Source organism: Asparagus officinalis, chromosome 4 (assembly GCF_001876935.1).
Source record: "Asparagus officinalis chromosome 4, Aspof.V1, whole genome shotgun sequence".
NCBI lineage: Eukaryota > Viridiplantae > Streptophyta > Magnoliopsida > Asparagales > Asparagaceae > Asparagus > Asparagus officinalis.
Window position 1 is genome coordinate 40,603,496 of NC_033797.1, and position 21,793 is coordinate 40,625,288.

Here is a 21,793-nt window from a genome sequence, read left to right on the forward strand (position 1 = left end):
ATGAACATTTGTCAAACTCCCAAGTTAGATAAGCAACTTGGCTTTAGAAGAAAATGCACCTAATTGAAAAGGCGTGTTATCTTATCACTCTCAGGTGGTCATGGTAGATATACAGCCTAGATTATCAATTCCGCGCAGATAAAAAAGGATTTAATTGGACTATCCTGAAAGTGTACATATTTATTTTCCATGAGCAAAATCTGCACTCCAATTTATTTTCTATTTTGAAACTAAAAGGTTAGGCTACAGTCCAAGACATAGGGGTTGAAGTGATCTATCTGATTGTTTCTGTTCATCAAAGATCAATTAGGATACAAATTTGTGTAACATCCTTTCCCTTCGCTATTCTAATTGTTTAAAAATGCTTGTATATTTACGCTGAAGGTTTATAAAGATAAATAAGATACAACTTTGTGTAACTTCCTTTTCCTTCGCTATTCTAATTATTATAATTAACGCTATTCGGTGTTTTTTGAGAGAGTATAACAGCGACAATCCTTGAGCATGTTAATGAGCACAATTTTCTATCATGTTTTTCCATGAAGTGAAACATGCTTTTAGAGCAGGTCCAGCAAGCTCCGAACTCGGCTCTGAAGGCTGACGTGGCGATGGTTGTTGCCAATCCCCCCTCCAGCAAGCTCTAAAGCCGCTCCCAAGCATACCCTCCGTTCCTACGTGGCGATGGTTTCCTTCAGAGCTCCCAAGCGCTCCACAAATTTGTGGAGCGCTTGGGAGCTCCGAACTGGGGTGAAATTTTACAACCCCCCCCCCCCCACAAAGCCCCATACCGTAACAGTTCAACGACGCGAGAGGACCGCGAAGAGGACCGCGTCGCCGAAGAGGAGGAGGTGGTCGTCGTGGCCTGTGGCCGTCGTCGCCGAAGAGGACCGCGAGCCAAAGAGGAGGAGGTGGTCGTCGTGGCCGAAGGGATTGGGGATTTTGGGATTTTGCAGATATGGGTTGAAGGAGACGGAGAGGAAGACGATGGATTGGGGATTTAATTGGGTGGGTCTGGTTATTTGAGTGAAAAGAAAAAATGTAATAAGATAAGATGAAAAAGATAATCGTTGAGATGTTGACGTTAATTGAGAGCCGTTGTTGAATTGAACGGTAAAAAAAAATGAACGGTTAGAAATAAAATACAAGAGATTTAAATATAATTAAAAGTAATGGGTAAAATATTAAAATAGAAGAGGGTTTTTTTTGATATTGTTGGAGCATGAAAAAGATAATCGTTGAGATGTTGACGTTAATTGAGAGCCGTTGTTGAATTGAACGGTAAAAAAAATGAACGTTGAGTGAAAAATTTAGCCGTTGAGATGAAAAAACTGGCATGAACAGTAAAAAATTACTCTATAAATTCTCAATTCACTCCACAAAGATTTCCACACAACTCTCAATTCTCAATTCTCAATTCTCTCGATGCTCCCAAGGCCTATTTTTATAATTTTTTATATCAAAATGCTTGAGAGCTCTTGAGAGCTTGCTGATTAGGACTCCCAACTGGGAGCTTGCTGGACTTGCTCTTACAAAGGCGACGTTCTCGTCGCGGCATGACAATTAACACATCTCAGTATCGCCGCCAGACGATATGGACTCTAGGGGTGTCTCCTACATGCTCTAGAGGTGGCTCCTACCGCATCCACACGGTGTAGCACTTAGTCTTGCATAGTACTTAGCTCCACACTTCCAGTTGGCAACTGCTCTGATACCATTTGTTACGCTCCGGCCCGCAAGCCCGTTGGGGGTGCAAGCCGTGGGACCCACCGAGTATAACGCATTGTTTGGCTCAAACCACTGCCAAAATCGACTAGCCGATGTTACACTTGAGTCTTTAGCTTTCACTATATAAACACCTCACATTTTCACTCTCCCACCGATGTGGGACTAAATTAGTGGGATGTCACACTACTGACATTCAAGACTTCACCATAAAGTTTCACTCAAATATTGATCAGATCAATCAACTGCCTAAATATGAAACAGGTGGCACTTGAAAAAAAAAATCATTTGAATGAGTATCATGCGCTAATTTTGGTTTCTGTAGCACAAAATAAGGACACAACAAGTAGGCCTTGCTGGTTAAATACGAAAATGATAGTAGGGATTGAATAGGTATTAACTTATCATTTTTAAAGCATTCTCAAATGACTTCCCACCATAAGATCCTGAATTTTGGAGAAGATCAGTGACCATATTGCATCAATCTTAATTAAGTCTTCTCGCAAGAACAAATTAGAACTAATATGCTTTTTCAGGATATATTTGAGGGAAATTTTCTTCATCTAATTGGTGGCATGACACAGGCTTCTGTCCAATGTCCACAGGTGAAAGTCTGTTGTATTAGTCACCATAAGAAAGTTGCTCATCATCTCCAGTATTCTAAGATGACGTGACTCGGTGATTGACACAACAGGTTGGAAACCTTCAAAATAGGTATCCAAATCATGTTCAATGGTTGATTTCACTGCATGTCCATGATAAACAACCCCTACTATAAAGCCTTCACTTTGCCTGTAATATCACCCCTATTGATGGTTATTGCACAGGCCGGGTGACAAGGGACAAAATCACTAGTATTGTTATCAAAGTGGACAATCTTATTCTTATGAATCTAAGCTTTGTTTTCAGTATGGTGCTAGTTTCATGACTTAGTTATCAGACAACCACGAAACTAAACTAAACACAAGGGAAACACTCATGAAAACAAGTGAGTGAAAAATATTTTCAAATAGCTGATATGACAATATCCAGAGAGGGGTTACTGGAATTACCTTCTAATTTTTGTTGAACCTAATAAACATCCAAAACTCTGAACCATAACTTCTGCTGGCAGCTGGCCATCAATTTGAGGGTAATAACTAAGAAATCTCGCAACTTAAATCCCTTCATCAAGGGGATGTAGACTAGTCTCACATCATGGCTGAATATTTTATTTCACAATTAACATGCAATCTATATAAAATCTGTATCAAATAGAGGGTGAATTCCCTGGCTGCAAGAAGCTCAAGAAATAATACAAGTATGGCGACTGATAGAATGGAGGGGGGACTGGATAAACGGTAAACAACAAACGATCAAGTATCACTCTACTTTTGTCCCTGCAAGTCAGTGGCAACTGTTTACCATATATTGACATACTCATGGTCATTCTTTTGCTTTGCATTGAAAATGGAAACCATGCTGGATACAGGTTGTGTCTGTCCTTGCATAGAACCCACTAATAGGTTACCATATATGAGACAGAAAACAAATTTAGGGGATTTTTGAAGCTGGGAAGACTCCATTATATGAACTAGACTCCTTATGAACTGACATGTTTATGGTTATATAACTCTAATTGCACCTCCTGTTACTCAAGGCGTATACTGGGGCAATGTCTCAGTGTGTCAAACTTCTATTTTTTTCCGCCAGTGCTGTCGGATTATGTCTCATATAGAATCCAATATGGAAAGTAGTCTGATAACAGTGAGCTCTTGGGTTTGTTTGAAAGGAAGGCGTGAGAGCTACAGGTAACATAGACTGGATCATAATGTTTCCTCATCTGGATGGAATGGACTTCCATGCTTATTACACCGTCTATCTCGAGTACTGGCTCCTGAGCTAAGCCTTTATTAACTCCCTCAGAAGTGATATCAGAGATCATGGTTCTTTCAAACATTGACGAGATGAGCATATGACACAGGTTTGATGTCCAAAAAAGATTAGGCTAACAGTTGCTTACCACACATGGAGAGGGATTAATGAAAAACAAGCTGCCTTACCACCTTCTATACTAGGGACTTACAGACTCATTCTGCTTGCTATAGGGGAAAGAGGTTCTTGTGCTCAAACTGATAGAGGCCGAGGTACGAGTTGAATGTGCCTTCTATCAAGCCAATTATAAGAAATTAGCATGATGAAATAGGTTAGTTTGGTTGAAAGTTTAAACTGAAAAGGATGTGGAATTAATTCGGCATAAACTTCGAGATCATTTGATATATGGTTGAATGGACTTGACTTTATGGTCTTCTCTTTCGAGTTAAATGAGCTCCAAGCCTATCAACTATTAATTGATCCAACTTGTGCACTCACAAGTCCATTGTCCTTCGAACTTGCACAGGCCAATTTCTATCCTTATAGCTTTATCTAGTGCCCATCTAAAAAAACGGTTGAGAGAACCAGCACAGAACGGCAACAAAGTGAAGATGGTTCATCTAACAGGATAATAGGTGAGTTTTTCTTTGATTTTGAAATATGCTAGTCATGATATATCAAAGTAGAAAACAAGCGAAACAGAAGTATATCAATAAGGACCATGTGACTATGCAAAAGACTTCAGGGATACAACACAAAAGCACCTCTTAATGGATTCAAAAAAGTTTAAATCTTATTTAAGATGTACTTTTTTTTGTGGGTTGGGATGGTGTGGTGGGGGAGGGAGGCATTTACTTTTCTGTCAAAGCAGCATTCAAGCTAGATTTTCCACATCCACATGTTAAGCAGCGTCCCAATTAAGCTTAGCTTTTAAGGGGCTGTTTGGTTAAAAAAATTTTCTCTTGAAAGCCTGTCAAAGTATCACTTTTTTGGCAGGCTTTAAGCAAAAACGCCTCTAAAAAAGAGGATTTTGCTTGAAAGCCTGCCAAAAAGTGGCACTTTTGACACTTTTGGCAGGCTGTCAACAGTAACTTTCCCTCAAAAACAGGGAACCAAACAGCCCCTAAGTCCTACTTTTAAAAGTCACGAGTCCCCAACTTTTGAATAAGTGGCTTATGAGCTCACCTAAGTAAGCTAGGCTGACCAAGAAATGACTATTGTACCCACACAATTTTTATAATATTTTTATCGTAAACAGTAATGGTGGGTTTAGATACCAAATCGTCTAGAAATAATCCCCCACACACCCTCATAGTTTCTTTTTGCGACTATAATTACCAAAGGGAACTACTTTATGCAAAAAATAAAAAACTGATGGTCAAATGAAATCATTTTTTCAATTGTAACCGCAGTTGTAAAATGTCTGCAAGTACAGAAATATAAATAGCTACAATTACAAATGTGATACCTTTGCAAATTTCATACGATTGCATTTCAAATTTTCCATGGACTCAAACATCCTCTAAAAGAGAAAAATCACCTTTTATAGAGAAACAGTGTAGAGATCTCAAAAACAAAAATGAAATGCAGATAATGTTGTGTAACAGGCTTGAATATGGGAGCTGTACAGTATTGCGACAATGCTTTTTTTCTTCTTTTTTATATATAACACAATGCAAATTTATTAGATAATAGTAAATAGCTCATATACCAAGTCAACCAAAGAACAAACAAGATGGTAGCAATGGATACCTTTAGCTCCTCTGGAGTCATTGTAAGAAGGGCAATGGGTTCTAATTCTTTGTTTAGCAAACGTCGACTCAATAATGGGTTAGTCTGCAGGATTTAATAGAATAAAATCAGCTTCCTTGAATCAGATAAATTTTGAATTAATTTATGAATTATATATGAAAATAAGAGAATTTACTTGTAAAAGAAATATTAAACATCTATCGCTAATAAATAGTTAAATTTAAAAAGAAAAAAAAAGGTAAAGAAAACACAATTTAATTTTGATGAGTCAGTTTACATCTATAGCTTTTTTTTTTATATTTGTTCCCTTTTGTTAATGGTATGCCCGTCCTTCCTTTATTCCTTTGTGTTATCAGAACAGGATATTATGTGTTTATACGTGTGATTGTTACATGAAACTTGAAAGTTGAAACCACCAGTGTTATAAATGTGCAAGGGGCAATGCAAGGCGCAAAGTCCCTTTACGTGCACTTGTGCGAAGTGTGATGCGATGCGCACGCCTGTGAAGCGACATGTACACAACACACATAATTCTTCAAGATAGATAATCAAACATGAAAGAACATGTTTATGAATTTTCACATAAAAATATGTTAGGATAAATAATATCTATTACCAAATCACAAAATAAGATCTTAATTCATAATGCTAACACACCCAACATAGTAGTAAAGTTCATATTTTTCCAAATCAAAAGTCAAATCAAGACTAATATCGAAGCAAAATCAAATAGTAAACGAGGATCATTTAGGATCCTCAATCGGACTACTAAAAATGTCTAGTGGATTTACTTTGCTTTTCGTGATATTGGTTATTGGGTATAAAGACCCGATAGAAATGTTAAAGGACAAAAATATACAAGGCTATGTCTTACACTAGGCCTGCGTGAAGCACCCTTGCTTGCAGGGCGCAAAAAGGCACCACCACATTATACGCGGGTTGCTTCAGCATTGCCCCACGTCGCAGGCCAGATGAGGTGTAGTGAAGCTCATACCTTTGATAACACCGGAAACCACCAGTATAGAATTATGTAAACGATCATCTCAAAATCATGTATATTTTTCCTTTTCAAATTTCTCCTCACACCTCAAAAATTGGCTCATTTCATCAGCCTTGACATTATGTACTTACTTGGAATAAGCTAGAATTATAACTAAATTTTACTCCTTAAGTTCTCCAAATATTACAGCATTTTTTCACATAATCAGCTGTTTTGCGAGCATTCCAACAATGTTCATAATATAATTATAATAATGTAATCATAACTTTGTGATTGAACTTTTCTAGCACACAATAAGATTATTAGCATTGCAATATCTTACAGAAACCTAGCAACTATGTTCTGGGCCTTCTGGCATTCATCTTTAGAGTCGCCCACCTTTTTTAACAAAGTTGGTGGTAAGAAGTAACAATTGCACACTTTCGAACTAGAGAGTATGTAACACATTGAACTGCTCGACTATTTGCTTGATCAGTACTTACTAAATAAGTAGTGTTTATATAAAGAGGACTGATACATTAGTAACATAAGCAAAGAATATTAACACATACGAACTAGAGAGTATGTCCAATTGAAATCATATAAATTTTGAATTAATTATGGAACTTTTTCCTTTTACGAATGTAAACAAATTCAAACCTTCTTAGATGCTCTATTTAACAGTACTATAAGTAGGAAAACACAATTAAGTAAACATGAAAAGTTTTAGCGCCAATCGGTGTCACTTATCTCTTTCCGTTAGACAGTAGGCACTCTCTGTTAGACAGTAGGCACTCTTATCTCAAATATGGTGCAATTGTGTTGGTCATGGAAAATTTTCTTGATCTACTGGTGGAATCCATACTGTCAGCATAAACGGTCATGTAGGTAGATCATACAGGCAGGCAATTTTCTTTTTCTCAATATCCTTTGCATTGAAAATGGTCCATACTACTAAAAAACCCAGAAACTTAACGAATAGAAACCTAATCCTTCCAGACACTTCTACATCAAAACTCTAACCTCCACAATTCTATTTCATAAGCAATGTTTCAAAAAGCTACTGCCTAGGCTCTCGCCAAGGACTAAGCAATTCCTAGGCCGTCCATCTAGGTTTTGGGAGCGCCTAGGGGAAAGGAGACTGTGGACTATACTGCTTAGGTCTTGCTCCTGATTTCTCCTGTTGCTGCCTCTACGTCCTTCAACCTACTCCGAACTCCTCCATCCGCCTTCACCAACTACGAACACCTCCTTCAACTCCTCTAACCTTTAGCAAAATCTCGTCCATCACTACATCAGCAAAAAAAGAAATCCTCCTAAGCCTAGTGCCTAGGCGTTAGGGCTAGTTTGGTACCCAGCAGTACCTAGCGCTTTTAATAACATTGATTGTTATTAAAAAAATAGAGAAAATAGGAAAACGCCTAGGCCCCCAGCCTAGGCACATAGACTCTAGGCGTCGGGTCTGCCACCTAGGCCACCTAATGCTTTCTGTAAACTTGTTCATAAGTATTCTTGCATTACTTGTGGCAGATGTGCAGCTAAATTCTTTGCTTCATGGGCCAGAATCTTGTAACTAAGAAAAATATCCAGAAAATGATTAGCAGAAATGAAAAGACTAAGAGAATAAGTGACAAAATACCAAAAGCGAGGATGAGAAATGAGTGCATCCATAAAGGGAGAGCTTCAATTGAGAATAAACTGTGAAATCTAGAGAAGATGGTAGGCATGTGCAAACAAGACATGTTTTGCATACCATGCAATCTAACAATCTCCCAAATAAGAGGTTTTTATTTGGTTGTACTATACTGTCTTGCATGCTTTGAGACATCTCATCTGTAAGAACCAACCGACAACAAAACATTCTACAAATAGATCTCATAAAACCAATCAGGAATGACAAGATAGAATGCACGGGTCTTTGCTGTTATCAGCAAAATGAATATGAGAGGATGCTAGAGGGAATAATCCTATAGTTGGCTGATAAACTTAGAAATTTTACATGTTCAATATTGATCAGCATACCTCGTGCTTGAAAGTAGGACAAAAGATTCTTCTACTAGTTGTGCATTTTCTTTTTTATTCCCAAGGCATGTACATCAGAAATCAAAAGTTTCTTCATGGAACCCTCAGGCCCCAAGAATATTATGCCCTTGAAAAATAGAATAAGTGATAATCAATTCAGCATCCTGCCTACTGCCAAGCTTGATATCACCCAAGTACCTATTTAAAGCAGGGTCATCTTCTAGTAGCCCCAGCTAACGACATAAGCACTAAGCTGACATGTTATTGGCAGAAAAAGAGTCTTGCTTGATGCATTAATCACTTTGTTTCACAAGCCAACCTTATTTTAAACTATGAGCATCTACTTCTAAGAATTCAACAAGTTTTCCTTGCTTTCAACTTAACTTTCTATTGGAATAAGGCACCCCAGCTTCAATATCACAATTCAGGATAAACACCTCATGGATATAATATTGTCCAAAATTCCAAGTATTGGATAAAGGCATAAAATATCAAAAGTCAAGTAATAACAATAAGTTCCAAACCCCAATGAGCTTTCGCAAGCGCTATAAGATATGACCCAAGGGTAAAATCTTTTTTTTTAAATCTTTGATGCGTAAGAATCAACTTCAAAGGTCTTCTGGAGATTTAGTAGGACTATTCACTGCCTCATATAATGCACAAGTGATATTTCACTTTAAACATTTCTGGATATACACTAGTTCATTTCACGATAGGAAGACGTTATGAGCTTTTTTGCCTGAATGATCAGTAAAAGACAATTAATTTACTCGCTCATCCTTTGATTTTTCAAAATAGGCAAGTTTTGCTCAGAATTTCCTAATGACACCCTTATGCATACTCTTTCGAGTTATTCAATAACCACCGTCTTTGTAACTACTGGTATAGACTTCTTTATCATGGTAAAGATCAAGTTTTTAGCTTCTCTTTGTTGTCCCATAATCTGACCTTTCCTTTCCCATAGAGGTCATGATTCAGGATCATTTTGACTCGGTTTCTGTAACAGAACCTAGCCACAAAAACTTTCCCCTGCTTGTTTGACTCCTCTTTCATGTACAACACAAACAAATTGATTTAATGCTCTTCAGCAATTTAAGACTCTTCTAGCTCCATCTACCATCAAACTCTGAAATCTGAAACTGAATGTCATACTAGGTAGAATTCATACACGGTATGTTTTATGTAGTCTTCCTAGCTTCGAGGTTACTTATTTATTTATATATACCTTTACAAATCTGACCTCCCAGACTAAAAACTATAAATTCCTTCATCAGATAGCTTACTGGGTTGTTTCTTCTACCTAACATGAATGCAGCCTTAGCCAGTCTCGTGATCTAATCTCTACTACCTAATTTTTTTTCTGTAAGATGTTGAACCTGATCTTGGAGTCCACTGTTCATGGGTATATTTGACTCTATGATTTTGCATCATGTGTCTGAGTTCCCAATTATCTGTCATTAGCAGCAATTAAAACCATTAATTTTACCAAACTTATTGATAACAACAAAAATAACACATAAATGGAATCTACCCAAAGATTCAAGATCTTACCTTTTAAGAAATAAACTAAATGAATAAAAAGCACATACTCCTTTAGAAATTAAATAAAAGGAGTACTTTAGGAAATTAGGAAATAAACTTACCATTGTATAAAGAACCGAAAATAACATAATTATTCATAGTACTCATAAGCTTAAGACACAATTACAAACTTTTGCATGAACAGAATATTGTGATCGCAACAGCTGCAGACTGTACCCAAAATTGTGAGTTACAAATATCCTACCTTGAGATTATAATCAAGCTGTCGCATCTTCTGGTTATACTTTTGAAACTCCATGCCTAGAGCTTCATATACTACCTTCTCAAGCTCAGTTATCAGTGGGATAACAGCATCTATTTTGGCACCAACCTGAAGAGTTTAATGAATTAGAAGCCGATATACATTAAAGGGAAAATTACCTAGGTTTCTACGAGACAGATGTATAAATAGAAAATGAAATGATAAGGAAAGATGCAGTGCCACCTTATAGGGAGGCTTTTCCTCTAAAATGACAGGCAGAAAGTAATGCTCAAACACTGACGCTAGAGACTTGATACTTGCATGTGAATAAGTTAATTTGCTGATATGCATCAAATTTTGCTATAAATTTCTAAAATCCAAACTGCATCAATCAGTTTGATTTGCTAGAGAGAACAAAAAGAGATAATAAGTATGGCACGTATTCATTGTTTAAATACAACTAAGGAAAGTGCATGCAGAGACAATGATAAAGTGATGGACGATGCACCTTTTAATGTCCATTACATTAGAAGGAAAACGCGAATAGCTAGAAAACTGTTAAAGCTGAAACTATTAAAATCAATTCAACTAGCCTAAGTAATTGCAACTCACTCAAAATGTTTAATTTGAGAAAATATTATGCCAAAATAGTTGCTCAGTATTTGAACATGGATAAGTAAGTGCACTTGTAAAGTAGGTAAACGGAAAAAGAAAGGTAAGGTTGCAAGAAGAATTTGATTCAGCAGTTAAACAATAGACTAGTGAGCATCAAAAAAATATGTAGCTTTCTGGTCATTTGCATTGGGAAAAAAAGAAGAAGAATTGGTTAGCATTAGAACACCTATCTTTCCCCAAATGATCAGTCCATCAGGTGAACACCTATCTTTCCCCAAATGATCAGTCGACCAGGTGATTCCAAAGAAATGCATGAGTTTGGGCATCAAAAGACTACAGAACTTACATCTGAAGCACTACCACAAGGTCCAGTACGTCGTGCACTGATTTTGCCAGTTACCCGGGTAATAGAAGACACAATATGACTCCTATGCCTATCATCCATCTGCACAGCACCCTTTGTTGAACTCCATGCTAATTGAATTCCTTGAAGAAGCTTCTCTAACCACTTATCACGATGTGCATTGCCAGTCAGTACTTTGGATTTTGATAAAATTACATGGTACATTGAAACATCTCCTCTGCAACTAGAATATACTTTTTCCAGCCTGTCAAATTGTGTCGTTGGCCCAAGTCTTGATACATCAATCTGATGCATTCTACCCCTCGCAAGGCTCCTCTTGGTTGTCAAATAATCATTCTTCTTGGCAGAAGAATTTTTAAGTTCAATGTCAGGAAGTTTACCTATTCGCTCTTGGGTTTTCTTAACAAGCACATCTATTTCATATTGCAGCGCATCGTTGCAATCTTTTTCTGTTAAATTCCACATACTTTTCTGGACATAATCATAGACTTTTTGCACAATAAATCCAGGATGTTCTAAACGTTCAGGTAATTGCTTGTCCAAAGGAATGAAGTGAATGACACACTTGTGCATTACAGATTCAGCTGGAACTTCATCCCGATGACAGCTATAAAATAGCTCCCTCGTATCTCTTGCTTCCCAGTTCCCACCCCCTTTTCTCACAGCTTCTTCCGGACGATAAAACCACTGCCCAGTGACCATCACTTTACCATGAAAATCCTCTGTTATCTCCTGTAGCCACAAAGCCAATGTTTAGGTGCATCTGGAAAACAAGATGCAGAGAGTAAAGCATAACCAAAGCATGTCTTAAATATCTGGGATATAGCTAATAGATCCTTTTATAAGACTTGCAGCGAAACGATATGGTTTCAATATCCATCACACTTTTTGGCAATTTTACGACGATATATCTCTATATGTTGGCTGATATGTCCTTTTAGATGACTTCTCACAAAACAATATTGTTTTGCAAAATTTCTTTAATATTTTTTAGCAAAAAATTCGGCCTTTTAAATTTTTAGTAAAATTCTAGTAGGCTCTTTTCTCCAAGTAAGTTTCTACAATTGGTTAGTGATCCTAGACATATATTATTTACATTTTTTATATGATTAGATTTCACTAAGTATATTTAGATTACATTTTAGGACATTATATTATATATATTCACATGATGTGATATGACATTATATAAGATACTCACGTGTATTATATACATTTTTTGTAATACGACATATCCCCGATATCTGTGTTGGTAGTGATTTTGGCCATCCAATATTTCCCTAACATTCGATATTTAAAACCATGCAAAAGCATAGTCCCTCATATGGAATACTGAAGGATAAGAGACCATAAGTGACATGGACATGGGATAAACAATCTCAAGATAAAATATCAAACGCGTATATGTGCATATTCATGTGTATGTATTAGTGTACTCAATTTTCACGTGAATTTAAATAATTTATACAATAAGAAAAGTTAGATATAGAGAATATTATAATGTGTGCTTTTATATAAGTTAATAGTTATCATGTAAACGTTAAAAAAGTGAAGTATGAGCACTGAAGCTAGTTTCCTTATTTTTGGAATAAGGTGTGGTGTCGATATCAAAGAAAACAATCTTTTGGATACTGGTGCCCAACCCAGCATATAGTGACCAGTAACTATGAACCAAATCAAGATTTACTGTAATTTAAGATTGAGATGATATCCGGTATTTCAATCAATTTCATATATAAGTTGAAAAAAAATGCCTGAATAAGTGTTTGCATCTGATTTGATACGAAATGGTATTCCAAAATGTTATCTATTAATCCTTGTATCCGTTTAAAGATCTGAAAGGAATTTTTACTTTCCTGCTTAAGTCTCAATCTTTTCCCCACCACGACTTGCTCTACTAAAGAGCCTGTAGCATTACCAGACTCCATTAACTTCACGGCACAAAAACACAATTTATCACATTCCATAAAAGATAACCTTGACATAATAATTCTATCAGACACGGTTGTCATATTCCTTGACATTTTGTAGCGAAATCAGCGAGCACAAAGAGCTTGCTGAAAGAAACAGGAAAAAGAACTTAGCTACATATATAGAAAGATGGGATTTTATGATATTGGTCCCCGAAAAGATATCTAACTTCAAATAGGTCATACATATATAGAAAGATAGGATTTTATGATATTGGTCCGTAAAAGATGTCTAACTCGAAACAGGCCCCCCAAAAGACGGAATCATAAAATATGTCCTTCAAGTGACTTAAGTTATACCCATGCATGTTAGTTTTTTCTTAAAATCTAATTAACTTTCAAATGGAATGAACCCCTACCCAGATTAACGCCCTTCCTCCCTTTCTTCCTGGCATCCTTTCATCCGTCTCCATGCCATAAATCCCAAAATAACCAAATCCCACCCTAGCAACTCCTAACAACCCATAAACTCCTAGCAACCTGAAACCTACGCAAAGACTGTTGTAGACTCCCCATACAGAGCATAAGAGCATACGGTGAAGCTTTGATGATTGTTTGTAAGCTGTATCTTAAAATAACATATTTTAAGTTGAAGAAACCTATTTAAAAGATTTAGATAACGTAGATTTTATTTTTTGAGATGTAATTCAAATTCAACATCTTTTTGAAGAAGACCAATAGCAAAAAAAACAAAAAACAAAATGGTAACAAGGTAGTTATGTTGAGTCCTGATTATCACGACACCCCCTCTTCCCTCTTCCCTATTAACCGCTTAAGCCTTTAATTCCAATTTCCTATTAGACCAACTCACGCCGACACATCCCATTCATCCACCTTGCCGTAAATTACCACAAATTGTCCTGATCTAGCTCACACGATACTTCACAAAGAAAACTTCAGGCAAGAAATTTCGTTACCCAACACAATAAAGTGAGAAACACCCATTAGTTTACGAAAACAACTAGTCCTATTTCTAAATAAAAATCGAGAAATAAACAATTCAAGCAACAAAGAAGCCGCATTGTCAACACAAACAAACAGAGGATTTTCTCAAAAAAAACAAACAAACAGAGGAATCAAAACTCACCTTAATAATCCCAACATACGGCTTCTGCTCTTCCCCTGGGTAGAATAGCACCGTATCATCCTGCAAAAAAAGAAAAACCCTAAACCCTAAAAAGGAGAAACAAAACCCTAATCAAACAAAAAAACCCTGGCAAAGCCCTTACCAGCTCGTACGAATTCCCACCGTACTCAAACGAAGGGTAATGCTTCTTCTTCCCCTTGAAATCGACCTTAATCAGGCTGCCCGAGGGTTTAGCCTCGTCGTCAAGGTCAGCCATTTCCTCATCTCTCTGCTTCTTCAATGCCTGCTGCTGCAGCCGATTCTTTGGGGTTTCTTGCTCTTCGTCGTCGCTGATGTAGACTCGTCGCCTCTTCATCAAGGACTGAGATTTGACGGGAGAAAATGAGAAGGTCATTTTGAATAAATCGAGCAATGTTTCCTTTTTTTTTTTGGCGTACGGGAGAGAGAACGCTATAGTTGTTTAGTTTTGAGGGTTTTGTGCAGGAAGAGAGAGAAGGCGGTTTGGTTTCTTTGAGGAAATTCCTATAAATACATACATATTTGATATTTGATATTTGATTTACTCATTGTTGAGGGTGGCAGCGGTTAGACTTCAGCAGCTTCAGTTACGGGATGCGGGCGGTTTTATGCGAAGTGGGCCCGGGACAGAGATTCTCTCGTGTGAAAAGACCGTGAAAAAAGATTCAACATAGTTTTCAGTTCAAACTCTATTAAGCCCCTATGGTTTCATCTGCGAATCTATTAAACCCCCGTGGTTTTTTTCGACTCTATTAAACCCCCGTGGTTTCATCTGCGAATCTATTAAGTCCCTGTGGTTTTTTTCGACTCTATTAAGCCCCCGTGGTTTCATCTGCGAATCTATTAAGTCCCATTTGAAATTCAAAGCACGGGGCTTAATAGATTCGCAGATGAAACCACAGGGGCTTAATAGAGTCAAAAAAAAAAGAATGAGGGCTTAATAGATTTGCAGATGAAACCACATGGGCTTAATTGAGCCCAAAAAAACCACGGGGGCTTAATAGATTCGCAGATGAAACCACGGGGGCTTAATAGAGTCGAAAAAAACCACGGGGGCTTAATAGATTCGTAGATGAAACCATAGGGGCTTAAAAGAGTTTGAGTTCCATAGTTTTTGGGTCCACGCGGTAAGTGCATTAAAAAATATTTTTAACATCTTAACAATCAATATTGATATGAATAAATTTTTAGAAAATTATTGTCAACAGTAATATATGATACCTTACTATTAGGGCCTGTTTGTTTCGCAAAAAAAGACCGAAAGTGGGGGAAAAGAAGGTGAATTTTGATGTTTTCCTCCACTTTCAGAGGTTTGGTTCGTCAAAGCTATAACCGAAAGTGGGGGAGAAAATGAGTTGTCACCATATTATTGGTTGATGTGAGTAATTTTTGATGTTTTCCTTCACTTTCCTTGTTTAGGTTTTTTTCTTGTGTTTGGTTCATTCCTAAAAGTGGGGGAAAATAGATGAGATGAGATGAGTTGTCATTATATTATTGGATGATGTGACACATACTTAGGAAAATCAATTTCCTTGTTTTTTTGGAGGAAAGTGATGGAAGGAAATTTTAATGAGATGTGATGAGTTGTCACCATATTATTGGATGATGTGGGTAATTTTTAAAGATGATAGAAAATAAAGAAAAGTGGGGGAAAGTGAGTTAGATGAGTTGATTGATGTGACTCATTTCTTGTATTTTGTTTATTTTTAAAAGTATGAAATGAGATGTGATGGGATGAGTTGTCACAATATTATTGGAGGAAAATAGAGAAAGTAAAGGAAAGTGGGTTTTGGAAAGTGAGGGAAAGTGAAAAAGTGAAGGAAAGTGAGTTTTGGATTACGGGGGAAACGAAACAAACAGCCCCTTAGAAAATTGTGGGGGAGAGAGCGACTTACCAAGCAGTAGACAATAGATAGCTAGTTTGTTATTTGATCTTTTCAATTTTGTTATCCTAATTAGTTTCAATATACAATAACTTGTCGTGGACAAGTGTTAAATTTTTTTAAATCTTGACATGCACAATGGTAGAACCAAAGGTGTGGTTTTATCCTCCACAGGTGACTCGGTTAGTTGAGAGGTTACAATATGATTTCTACGATCTTCAATTCGAATTCGGGAGAGTTATTTTAAAAAAAGTTGGAATTATTCAGCAAAACCGATCCTTTTCTTCTGAAAAGGGTCGGTTTTGCTGCACGAGAAATTTTTTGAAATATACGGGACTACTAATCCCGTGTATTTCGACCCAGCTCTGAATTGCACGGGACTAGAAGTCTCGTGCAATGCATTGCTTTACGCGTGGCCCCCTCCTTTCCTCATTTGCTTCACCCGTGACTCCCTCAAACCCCTACCTCATTTGCTTCACCCGTCAATCCCTTAACCCATACCCTCTCTCTTGACCCATCTTGACCCCTCCGCTCTCTCGTCCCTGTCTCGACGCTGCTGACCCCCGTCGTCGACCCCCGTCGCCGACCCCCGCCACCGACCAAGCAAGCTCCGTCCAAACAAGATCCGACCAAGCAAGCTCCGGCCAAGGTAATGTTGTTGTTTTTTTGTTGTTAATTTTGTTTAGCTATGAAATTTTCAGAATGAAGTTGACATTTGGGATTATGGTTGAACCATGAGTATTGTGGCTTGTGATTAGAGTTTTTTGCTTTTCAATTGAGATGTGGGAATAAGGATTTAGTTGACATTTAGGATTAGGGCTTTAGTTGAGATTTGTGATTAGGGTTTTTTACTTCTCAGTTGAGATTTGGGATTAGGGTTTAGTTGAGATTTGGGATTAGGGTTTAACCATGATTAGGGTTTAGACATGAATAATGTGATTTGGGATTAGGGTTTTTAGCCATTATTTGTTTTGTAGTTGAGATTATGGTTTTAAATTTGACTTTAAATTAAGATTAATATTTCCATTTATAATAGATTATATACATATGATGGACTGTTGATTTTTAGTTTCGATGGCAAACTCTATACCCATTATTTGCTTCTTCAATGGGAGCCTCGGCGTCGGATTGAATAGTATGCCTATGTATGAGGGAGGTTCTAGGAAAATGTTCATGCTATCTAAGTCATTCAATTTTGCTGGAATGATGAATGAAATACACAGAGTTATGAAAATTAATAAAGCAGAGTATGCAATTAAAGTGTTCTTCAATTGTCCGATAAATGAGAGTAGAACTATTGCTGTAGCGATTACCGACGATGAGGAATTGAATGACATGAAACAATTAGTGGGGAAACAAGTGTCAATTGAGTTGTTCATTGAGAAGTATTCGATTCAAGAATTTGCCCAAGTTTCACGATCTCAAGGAGAGTTTTCTCGGATGCTTGACTTAGACAATGAGTTGAGTGGTTTTATGACATTTCCAAGTCAAAAGTCGTGGTTTTAACTACAATATATTTAAGTGGGCATTCTCTTAGTGGGACGTCAAGTACTATATTTAACGACGCTTCGGGCTATGTTACGGGTGATCTACCGGCCGGATCAATTGTAGAAGAAGAAGCAAATGATGACTCAGAAGATATTGAAGAAGAAGGCGTGTAAATTGATAGCATGCATGTGGAAGTTGGAATCAATGATGATTCTCATTGGATGGAACAATTTAATGTTAACAATGATTATGTGGAAGCTGAAGATCCGTTGCCCGACGAGTTTCATAATGAAGATTGGATAAATACTTCGCAAGCTGAATTTGTTGATGTTGGTCCAAATTTTCAACGGTCTGAGGATTTCACTTTTAAAAAAGGGGACCTATTCGAGAGTAAGGAAGCATTAATCTTTGCGGTCCAAGAATGGTCTATCAAAAATCGGGTCAAATTCAAGCCTGTAAAAACTAATGCAACCCATTACTATATAAAATGTTATTTCAACGAGAAGAATGAAGTAGAGAATGTAAATGAGCAAGATGAGAGAAACATGAAATGTCCTTGGTTACTAAATGTAGCTGTGAGGAAATCATCAAATGGGAAATTTGTAATATCTAGATATTGCAGGCTTCATACACGTTGCAATCCGTCAGTGGATGTCGATTATTATTCTGCATCTTCCTCTTATATATATAAGCTAATTATGCCTGAAGTTAGAGCTGAACTTGATCTAAATGCAAATCAGATATTTCAAAGGGTGTATGATATGCGGGGAATTAAGATATCTAAATATAAGGCATATGATGCAAGGAGAAAAGCGTTGTCTAAAATATTTGGAGATTGAGAAAAATCTTATGAATTACTTCCACAGTATCTTGAAGCTATCAAGCGAAATAATTCGGATACTGAATATGAAATATTGTCTGAAGAGATTTCACCAGGGATAGAGAGGTTCACTCGAGTATTTTGGGCATTTGGTCCTGCTATTAAGAGCTTCACTTTTTGTCGTCCGTTATTGAGCATTGACGGTACACATCTATATGGAAAGTACAAAAGCGTGCTTCTTGTGGCGACCGATGTAGATGCAAATAGCGGTTTATTTCCTCTAGCATTTGCAGTTATGGAGGTAGATGATACTTCTAGTTAGAAGTGGTTCTTTGAACTTATATACAAGTGGATTCCTCGTGTCCGTGCGCCTAGATTAATTACTTTCATCTTGGATAGGATGAAAGGAATTATAAGGGCATTACTCACCATTGGCATCTAGAGGATGAGCGCATAATAGCAGCTGTAGGATGGGTCGGCTTCTTGACATGTTTAAAGCTTCGTTGGATGAGGCTCGATTGGCCCCTACTCACCGCTTTGATAGATAGGTGGAGGCCGGAGACTAACACTTTCCACTTCCGAATGTGAGAGTCTACTATTACGCTACAGGATGTAGCTATGATACTTGGTCTTCGCATAGATGGTCCTTGTGTTACCGGTAGTGATAGATATTTTTGGCGAGACAAGTATGAGGAGTTGTTAGGTGTAGCTCCAGAGTCAATGCCTGGAGGAAATATTAAATTGAAGTGGCTAAAATAGACCTTCTCGGTGTCGTTGCCTTTTGATGCGCAACCAATAATGATTGAGCGACATGCATGTGCATACATTATGCACATGATCGGTTCAATATTATTTCCAGATTCGAGTAAAGATAAAGTGCATGCCAGGTATCATTTTTATCAGTATTAACAATTATGCCTATTGAATTAGATTATTTTGATAACTTAAAATGTTGTGAAAATGCTAGGTGGCTACCACTTATCGGGGACTTGGACACGTGTGGTGCATTATCGTGGGGTAGTGCGGTTTTGGCGTATCTATATAGAAAGATGTCCAAAGTTGCATTCATGAAAAATAGTGACTTTAAAGGGTGTCTCAGCTTACTCCAAGTATGGGCATGGGAGAGACTGTATTTGAAACCGAGACTATGCGTAAATTTATAATTAGACGGACAAATTCCACTAGGATACAGGTATTATATTTTTTAACATAGTAAATATAATTGTAGTTATTATTGTGGTACTAAATTTTGAAAATAACACAGATGGAATGTCCAAAAATGTTATGACGAGACCCCGGCTAGACAATTAGATTTCTACCGAAATGAGCTTGATCGCATGAAGATTTTTTAGGTATCATTTCTATAAAAATGAGTTCTTTCTTCTATATATCAACTTTTATTTTAATGATATGCAACAATTATATGTAATACTCTATAGATGGAATGAGAGCCTTACACCCAATTCCTCAATCATCTACCCCCGATATGCACAGAATACCCAGTTATATGGAGAGCCAAAGTTCCTCTAATATGTTTAGAGATAGTAGAAATGCATGTACCGAACTGCGTGCTTTGACAATTTGGTCTTGCACAATATGTTCCGGAATTTGTTGAAAAAATAGAGTGGAAGGCGAAGAAAGAAGGCCAACAAAAGGACTGGGCAGCTGTGCATCAAAATTATATACACAGATAGAATGATAGATATTTTTTCATTATTGAGCAAATTGAGCCAACTCCCCAGGAATCAGATTACTTCACTTGGTATTGGGGGATAACCAGAAGATGGATACTCCATGCGACCACATCCCCGGTTGAGTTGTAAAGAGGATATGTGCCTCGGGGTATAGATGAGAGAGAATTAGTAAGTATTTTTGAATTTATTTTAAGTTCAATTTTATTAGTATTTTTCAATATTGCTAAATTGTGTTTTTTAAAAAAATTGTAGGTATCAGCAATAGATGATGTTCAAACCATTGCAAATCGTGGCTTGGAATTAGCTCCAGCAGGTAATATAGAATTAAATATGGAATTTACATATTGTAATTTGAATTTTAAAGTAATTTTTGCATTTTAGATTTTTTGAATTATCTCTCGCAGGTACATATCCCGAAGTACAGAAACATGCATCAATATATCAGTCGATAGTGCAGAGGCTTCATCAAGCCTTACATCGAACTCATGAAGACCTTCATGATGGAAGAGAGGTAGCGCAATTAGTATACACCCATCAACCACGACAAAGATGAGGACGACACAGAAATGACAATGAAGCTGGGCCTTCCCAACGTGTTGACGATGGAGCTAGACTGTCACAACCACAAACACAACCGGATCATGAACTCATCGAAGGTCGGGATGGAGGAGGCCGAAGACAAATGAGGAGGAGAAGAGTTCTTGGATGTATGTAATCTAATCGTTATTGTTATGTAAATTACAATCCTATTTTGATATGTACATTACAAACATATTTCGGGACAATAGATGGTTTTTGGATTTGTAGCCGAGACTATGGTGTGACTTATTGGATTCGTAAGTGGGTTTGTGGCGTAATTTGTTGGATTTGTGGTGTGTTTTATAATTTTTTGATTTGATATATGCGTTTATACAGGGAATTGACATGAAATGCAATAGTGTAATTTATGATTGTTGCATTTGAGGAATCTATTGTTGGATTTGATATATTTGTAGTTATATACTAAGGCATTTGTTGGATTTGATATATGCATTTGAAATATGAGTTTGTATAGGGCATTGCAACAACGCAACCGAAATACATGCACACAGAAAATGCACGGGACTACTAGTCCCGTCCATTACAATGTGGCCAGGAAGTGCACGGGACTAGCAGTCTCGTGCACTAGTTTTTTGTGAAGTTGGAGCTCTCTGCTCAAGAGCTCAAAAGTCGGGATTTGCTAGTCCCATGTCTTGAGCAGAGGCAATTGCCAGGAAGTGCACGAGACTAGCAGTCTCGTGTTTTGAGCAGGGGCAAAGCAATGCATTGCACGGGACTGCTAGTCCCGTGCAATTCAGAGCTGGGTCGAAATACACAGGACTAGTAGTCTCGTGTATTTCGTAAAATTTCTCGTGCAGCAAAACCGACCCTTTTCAGAAGAAAATGGTTGGTTTTGCTGAATAATTTCAAATGTGGTCGGTTTTGCTATATAAAATAGCAAAAAGGTTGATTTTAAAAATTTGTCCTAAAAAGTTTTCTCAATTGAATTCGGAATGGAATCAAATGGTTTGTTCACGTACATACTCAATTTGAATCACATAATTATATCTTACTACAATAAATGTAATAATTAACCTTTGAATAATATGGGAGTTATGAAAGGTTTTCTCAACTGAATTCAGAATGACAAAGTGATATGAAACCATAGTCTCATTTATTTTATGGGTGATTGAAATGTCATGATAGATTGAAATGTTTCCAAC

General features: G+C 37.1%; 1 protein-coding gene across 1 annotated transcript in view; it reads right to left on the reverse strand.

Annotated features, from left to right (window-relative positions):
• The window catches only part of LOC109837264, a 19,094-nt gene extending 4,411 nt beyond the window's left edge, over positions 1-14,683 (reverse strand). Inside the window, exons 1-5 of the mRNA XM_020405430.1 lie at positions 14,291-14,683; positions 14,149-14,208; positions 11,074-11,823; positions 10,116-10,241; positions 5,329-5,412 (exon numbers count right to left, since the gene is read on the reverse strand). Of these exons, the coding sequence (XP_020261019.1) occupies positions 5,329-5,412; positions 10,116-10,241; positions 11,074-11,823; positions 14,149-14,208; positions 14,291-14,542 (1,272 nt within the window). The 5' untranslated portion in view covers positions 14,543-14,683. The remainder of the gene's footprint in view (positions 1-5,328; positions 5,413-10,115; positions 10,242-11,073; positions 11,824-14,148; positions 14,209-14,290) is intronic.